This window comes from Polypterus senegalus, chromosome 4 (genome assembly GCF_016835505.1).
Source record: "Polypterus senegalus isolate Bchr_013 chromosome 4, ASM1683550v1, whole genome shotgun sequence".
Lineage (NCBI taxonomy): Eukaryota > Metazoa > Chordata > Cladistia > Polypteriformes > Polypteridae > Polypterus > Polypterus senegalus.
Window position 1 is genome coordinate 89,447,983 of NC_053157.1, and position 7,500 is coordinate 89,455,482.

The following is a 7,500-nucleotide window of genomic DNA, read 5'->3' on the forward strand; positions in this document are numbered from 1 at the left end:
GTTCAGATCGGGGGCCATTCCTCCCAATCACGCCCTTCCAGGTCTCACTGTCATTGCCCGTGAGCATTGAAGTCTCCCAGCAAAGCGAGGGAATCCCAGAAGGTATGCCCTCTAGCACCCCTCAGAGACTCCAAAAGGGTGGATACTCCAAACTGCTGTTGGCATACACACAAACAACAGTCAGGACCCTTCCCCAGAAGGCGGAGGGAGGCCACCCTCTAGTCCACGGGGTAAACCCCAATGCACAGGCTCCAGTTGGGGGTGGGGGCAATAAGTATGCCCACACCTGCTGGCCTCTCACGGGGCAACTCCAGAGTGGTAGAGAGTCCAGCCACTCTCAAGGAGATTGGTTCCAGAGTCCAAACTGTGCGTCGAGGTGATTCCGAATATATCTAGCCGGAACCTCTCGACTCGCGCACTAGCTCTGGCTCCTTCCCCTTCGGAGAGGTGACATTCCACGTCCCAAGAGCCAGTTTCTGTAGCTGAGGATCAGACCGCCAAGGTCCCCGCCTTCAGCCACCACCCAACTAATACTGCACCCAACCTCCTTGGCCCCTCCCATAGGTGGTGAGCCCATGGGAAGGAGGACCCACGTTACCTCTTCAGGCTGTGCCCGGCCGAGCCCATGGGTGCAGGCCCGGCCACTAGGCGCTCGCCATCGAGCCCTACCTCCAGGCCTGGCTCCAGAGGCGGGCCCCGGTGACCCGCGTCCAGGCAAGGGAAAATGTTGTCCAGAGTTTTTGCTCATCATTGGAGGTTTGTTGAACCGCTCTATGTCTCATTCCTCACCTAGGACCAGTTTGCCTTGGTTGGCCCTACCAGGGGCATAACTCCCCGTACAACATAGGTCCTAGGATCATTGGGACACGCAAACCCCTCCACCACGATAAGTTGACGGTTCAAGGTGGGGTAAACATAAAATCATTCACAAATAATAAAAATGATTATATATTAGTCGAATGTGAAAAAAGAACAACTTAAAGGAGTCCAGTTTGGAATACTTTTAACACAATATGGTAAAGGGCAGATGATGCTATGATCAAAGTCTCATGGTCAGTGGAGCATTGTATGGTGAAAGTTGTTGTACCACTGCTATCAGTAGGTGGTGCTCACATTTGTGCCACCATATGCTGTGAAGAGTTGTTCATGCCTGGTAGCAATCATTGTGCACTAACTGTCCAATTAATAGTTCGAGAGGGATCTTATATTGGGCCTTCATGAAGCTATGGTCCTTCTGTCAAGTTGTGGAATGAATTGGAAGGGAGGTGTCCACAGTGAATCGATGTTCCTGACAATTGAACACATCTGCAAACCCCAGATATTAAGATGCTGTTCAACACTGGCACATCTGAAAGGAGGCTGTGGCAGTCTGATTGGCCAAAGTGGCATGCGTCAGAGCTACTGCCTTACCATCTGTCGTCTTTAGCGATGAAACCAGATTCTGCCTGGGAATGAGTTAATGATTATGTACGGTACATGTCTGACAGAAATCTAGTAAGCTAATAGGTTCATAGTGTATGCAGTTGTGACATGCACGCATTGTTAAGGGCATTTTTAGCTACAGTTCTTGAGTTTGTGGGGTAGATGAATATTGACCAGTTCTACCTACTTTAGGTACATCATTCAGCAAGTGTTAAATGCAGCTTCTATGTGAAATAGGAAATATGTCCTTCCAGCAAAACAATGCCCACATACTGTATCGCCTGTGCAACTTAATGTCCAGAAGATGTGGTTTGTCAATTCTAATATCCAACATGCTCACTAGACCTCTCACCACTTCAGCATGTATGGGACTGATGTGAATGGTACATCTCCCATGTCGGCCAACAGATACGACCGTCAAGTCGAAAGGAATTAGCCTGACATTTCACAGGAGCACTTTCCTCATTAGTATGATTGTTTGCATGTCAGAGTGCAGGGCCTATATTGTAGCACAGGGAGGTTACATCTGATATTAGAGTATGCTGTAACAAGTGATATTTAATGTACCAAATGAACATCATCATCTTGTGTACATGGACATGAACATTCAGATGATTCTCCTACTCAAATCTTAGCTCTGTGATGTGTCACCTACTGCTTGTTAATTTTTCTCTTTCAACTCTTGTAGTTTGGTTTGTAACGCAAACACAGCTTGTTTAAAAATAAAATGCCCTATTATAGTCCAGATTTTATTCTGTAAGTGGACGTGTCTGGATTCAGTAGAGTAAAGTTATTATAGATATGGATTTTGTATTAAATGTTTTTACAAAGCAAAAGTGTTTTTGGATTATTTATCTCTTTTAAAGGTTTTGTTTCAGAATGCCATATATCCAGTAAAGCGCTATTTGTTACTTCTATATTACTTATGCATTGTTATCAAGTATATGTATTTCACATATTGATTTTAGATCTTTGGCCAGGCTAACACACCTTTGAAGCGATGGATTCTTGACTTTGCCTCCAAGCGGAAAGAAGCAGAGCTGAGAAGTGGAGTTGTGCGGAGTGACAGTATGTGGGATAAACTAATCTTCAGTAAAGTTCAAGTGAGTGCCATTTAACTCATTTTTTTGTAATTAACAGTATATCTCAATTTTATTTATTCCCTGTATCAAGTGATAGTTTGGTATTAAGCAAGGGAAAATTACATTACATCTACTTGGTTTTTCTATTTATAGGCAAGTTTAGGTGGTAAAGTAAGGCTGATGATAACTGGAGCTGCTCCCGTATCACCTACAGTTTTGACCTTCCTCAGGGCAGCCCTGGGCTGCCAGGTGAGTAAACGGAGAGTGTTTTTAAGAAGAAAAAAAAAAGCATTCAGTAGTGAAAACATTTAACTGGTCTCAAACTTTTGAACTTTTCATTCTGAAGTAAGGATCTGCAAAAGCAGTAATATGCATCTTTATTTACAGCAAATATGTTGCCATTCATTATTTTGTTAATTTAACTCTTAAGGGAAATATATTCTGTGACAGACCACTGGTCTGTCTACTATATATGTCTACTATGTATTTTAACATGGCAATCACAGGCTCACGGATTATTGATTTACTAGCCAACCCGGCAGTACCATACGCCGCATAATCAGGCGGTTTTTAATAATTTTTAAGCACAGGGAGAAAATTTAACATTTACAAAATCGGTATTGTAATAAATCAACAAGAAAAGCAACATTGTAACAATGCACGGAGCGAACCAACACACAATGCGTCCGTTGCAGCGTAAGTGAGGGGGAGGGTGTGTACAAAGTGAGAAGTAAGTAAGTAAGTAAGAAGAAGTAAAAGTAAGAAGACGCATGTTTGTCGCGGATGCAAATTGCTGTATGTAGCGTGTACAACACTTTGCTATGCTGCGGTCGTGCGTAAGTAAACGAAAACTTCGTTTTTAAAGACTGCTCACTTCATTGTGTTTTAACCTCAGTTGTAAAGGAATGTGTTAATGATCCCATGGGATACCCCTCGCAAACAGTTTTACACGCTGCATATGGCGATTCACCTCGCGAGAAACATGCCTCTATTAACAGTCAACGTGTGGGAGGGTGTGTACAAAGGGTAGGGACGAAAACAGTGGGGCGTATGAGTCGCGACCGTGGCAATTCCACGGTTTGCAGCCCGAATGGTGTTGAACGGCTTACCCACGCCTAGACACGCTCAATCTCATGCATAATTATTTATTGAATGGTAAACACTTCTGGAAAGACACGGTTGTCTAAAACAGGTTAGTGTGAGAATACAACAGTAAGTGAATGAAAAGATGGAACTCTGGAGAGAGCAAAATACAACACAATAGTGAACTCGCGGCATAACAAACGGCGCATAATTATTTATTGATGGTTGAACACTTCTGGAAAGACACAGGGACACCCCCCGCAAACTGTTCTACACACCGCATACAGCGATTTACATCTGCGACAAACAAACTGTTTTACACACTGCATACAGCGAATCACATCCGCGACATGATTTTTCCTAGATGGTCCTGTCGCGTCGCCGCGTCCAGCCTCGTTCTCGAAGCATACACACCGCCTGGTCATGTGTCCGCTCGCAAGAGAAACTCACGGAGAGCCGCCCACCAGCTGCCTGTGTGTGTGCCTCTGTCTGTCTCTGGCACGGCTTTCTCTTGCGCTGCCTCTGTGTGAACCGGTCAGGCACAGAGAAGGTCAGCTGCTGACAGAGCGTCTCGACTGTTGCAGGGCCTGCATTGGTGAAGCAGGTGAGACGGTAATGAAACAGAGGCACAGGGCTTATTGGTTTTTAAAGACTGATTCCTTCATTGTGCTTTAACCTCAGTTTTAAAGGATTGTTTTAAGGATCCCATGGGATACCCCTCGCAAACCGTTTCACACGCTGCCTATGGCGATTCACCTCCGTGAGAAACATGCCTCTATGAACAGTCAACGTAGCTCGGAGGTACATGACATTAACCTGACCTGCATTGCATGTGGCCTTTACGACAGACGAACATAAATGACGCCATTTTTTCTGTGTCGTCGCGTCAAGTTGGTGGCCGTGGCCCTGCGAGTTGTTGTCCTATCCAATGGTCTTGGAGTTGGTGGGCGTGGCTCCTTCCTGTGTGCGCCATAGGTGTCTCACTTGTCAGCGGCTTAGTGAATCCACGCCCCTTCCGGCGTGCTTTTCATGATTGTCTTGCCTTAGTGAGTTATATATATAGATTATTTCATGCTATATTTAAGAAAACAACGGTATTGGAAAACTTCTTATATAGTGATATACGAGTGCTGAAGGTGTGGGAGAACTGTACTTTTAAATATATCATGAATTCATAGATGTACTATAAAATCTTGAAAGAAAACACTAATAACTTTTGCACCTCCAGCCCTCAAACAAAGGTAGTTTATATGTCTCTTCAAACAATGCACCCCAGGTCACCTTGCCAAGGTTGCCACCTTTGTTGTGCTAATCATTTGGCCTGTGCAGTTTCCTTCACTGCCATCAATTATCATTGTAGCTGTCTTCCTGGCAGACATGGCACATGCTTAAGCTGCTGTTCTTTTCTTGTCCACCATCTCATGTGGCTATGCTACTACTTGCCATGCAAAGGACTTGAAACCCAATAACAAGGTGGAGGAAGTCTGCACATCCAATTCTTTGGTTATCTATGACTTTCTGTTGCACTCAGACTTGCAAAGAAAATTTAACAGTCAACTTGTGCAGTGTGCCTCACTGTCAACAGACCTCGCCGCAGTTCTTTTCTTGTCAGTAGTGGCACATGGCCACACACACCTGTTCTGCCAGTGTTTGCCACCACTTGCTGAGAGACGGGCCTGAAGCTCAATTACATGGCAGAGGTAAACTGAACAAGTAATTCACTGCTGAAATGGACAGTCTGATGTCAGATGCAGCAAAAAACTTGATTACTGATGTAATAGAATGGAAATGTGGTAAACCATCACATGTATGTACTGTGTCATTCATTACATGCAGGTGGCATCTTCATAGCTCTGGTCTCCTAAAGACAAAATATTAACGGAGAGACAGTTTTTTTTTTTTTGTTTTTCATTTTATTTAGTGACGATTATAACAGTAGAGTCTTATGTTTTAAAGATACTGAAAAAACATTTTGTTCTTACATTTTTAGTTTTATGAAGGATATGGCCAGACTGAGTGCACAGCAGGTTGTACACTGACTCTACCTGGAGATTGGACTGCTGGTAACTATTTTTTTGGTTTTTTTTTAAATATATAAATAAAACAATACGAGATTCCTTATGTTTTCCCTTTGCCAACTTCACTATAATTGCAGGTATGAAAGTATACAGTAGGTTTGTGTTAAACTAATATTTGTGTTAGTCAAAATAAAACCTCTTGTTGGATATATACCATGTAGACTGAATTTATGTTTGTAAAATACATGGGAAGATTGAAAGAACTGAAATTTTGAGGCTAAGCAAGCGGAGTTGAGGCATAAGTGTTTGAAATTATGAAGATAATCTGTACACTTTGTTAGGCATTAATTTACAATGACTTCTTCAGCAAGAACACAGGTTACAGCTATTTAAGAATAAATTTTGAGCAAACGTTTTGTTTCAAATACAGAACTCTTGTTACATAAAATAGGTTAGAAGTGTTGTAGACAAGTAGTGTATGTGGGAGACGTGAATAGGGATTGAGAAGCTGTGTTGGGTGGTTGTTATTAGTATTATTTCCATTGATTTTAATTTGCATGAAGAATAGGTTTTTAAGGATCCTTTTACACTCAGTGACCACTTTTGTTAGCTACATACTGTATATGCTTGCTAATGCAAACAGATTACTCCTACAAAATACGAGCACGTGGCTGCAATTCCTTAGCAAATATTAACTAATCTTGGATGACTGAAGATTAGACCAGTATCGCCTGATCAAATGAATTTTAGAGCTTTTTGTAAACAGCATTAATCTACAGATTCATCCTGCTTTGTGTTAATGGTACAGGATACGAGACAGGATAGAACCATAGGTATAACAAAGTTAAAATAGCTTTCAAACAGAAATTAAAGGAAATGCTCTGTTTTTAGAAAACTATTCTTTTCAGATATTAAGGTTTTCAGGTTGTTCCATTTGAATAGGGCCTTGTGTCCGGTATGGAGTGTTAGCTCCATAGGTGGGTCAGGTTCAGAGTGAGGAAGTGCACCTTGAGAAGTCATTCTACTTACAGTGCCACCTCAAATCTACAACAATGACACCAATCAGTCACAGATGATATTTTTAGTGTCTTGTATTAACATCACTTAGCATATAAATCCACTGTCAGTTGCTACCAAGGGAGCTAAAATTGATGAAAATTGACAGAGCTGAACACAGCAGCTTAGCTTAGGTGCTGTCAGTGCTCCAGCTGCTTCACAAGATGCTATTGGAGCAAGCAGATGTTTGAAGAGTGGAAAATTATGGAGGTCCACAATCCAATGAGTAGCTAAGCAGTTTAAGTGCCCTAAAATGATTTTGGGGTTTCTGTGCTATGATATGGCTAATTTTTTTTTCTTTTTCAGTATTTCTTTAAGATAATACTGCTTTGGTACACAAAAAACCCTCCTCACAAAAAATTTTCAGTAACAAAATATTTCTGACAGAGATATAGCAACAAAAAAAACACACAAAAACAAAAATATTAATGCTAATAATGAAAAGCAAACAAAATAACAATAAGGAGAACATTTATAAATGGAACATTAATGAATATGTCATAGGCATCTTATGTAAGTGCAGTGCTTATGTAGTACACAAACTGCTGGGGAGGAGGCTGAGGAGATGTATTGACGTGCTGACGTCATTTTTGCTATGGAAAGAGAAGGACCTGGGAGTTACTGAGTCTTTTTGTGTTTTCTGTGATGTGAGAGTTGATAAAAAAAAATACATTTTGCTTTAATAAACTTGAGTTTTGGTTTTGAATTTTTAAAGCTTTTTTCCTTTTAGCTGGGTGTGCACATCCGAACTACAGGGGCGCCAATGTTTTGGAGAAGTATATGAGTAGGTTAGTCGAGGATTGTTTAAATTAAGTAATGGGCGGGTAGGGAGCTTGGGA

General features: G+C 41.8%; 1 protein-coding gene across 4 annotated transcripts in view; it reads left to right on the forward strand.

Moving 5' to 3' along the window:
* acsl1a (acyl-CoA synthetase long chain family member 1a) overlaps positions 1-7,500 on the forward strand; it is a 215,758-nt gene that overhangs the window by 159,181 nt on the left and 49,077 nt on the right. For all 4 annotated transcript variants that reach the window (XM_039751008.1, XM_039751011.1, XM_039751009.1 and 1 more), the window contains exons 13-15: positions 2,391-2,525; positions 2,658-2,753; positions 5,578-5,650. In XM_039751008.1, coding sequence (XP_039606942.1) covers positions 2,391-2,525; positions 2,658-2,753; positions 5,578-5,650 — 304 coding nt within the window. The remainder of the gene's footprint in view (positions 1-2,390; positions 2,526-2,657; positions 2,754-5,577; positions 5,651-7,500) is intronic.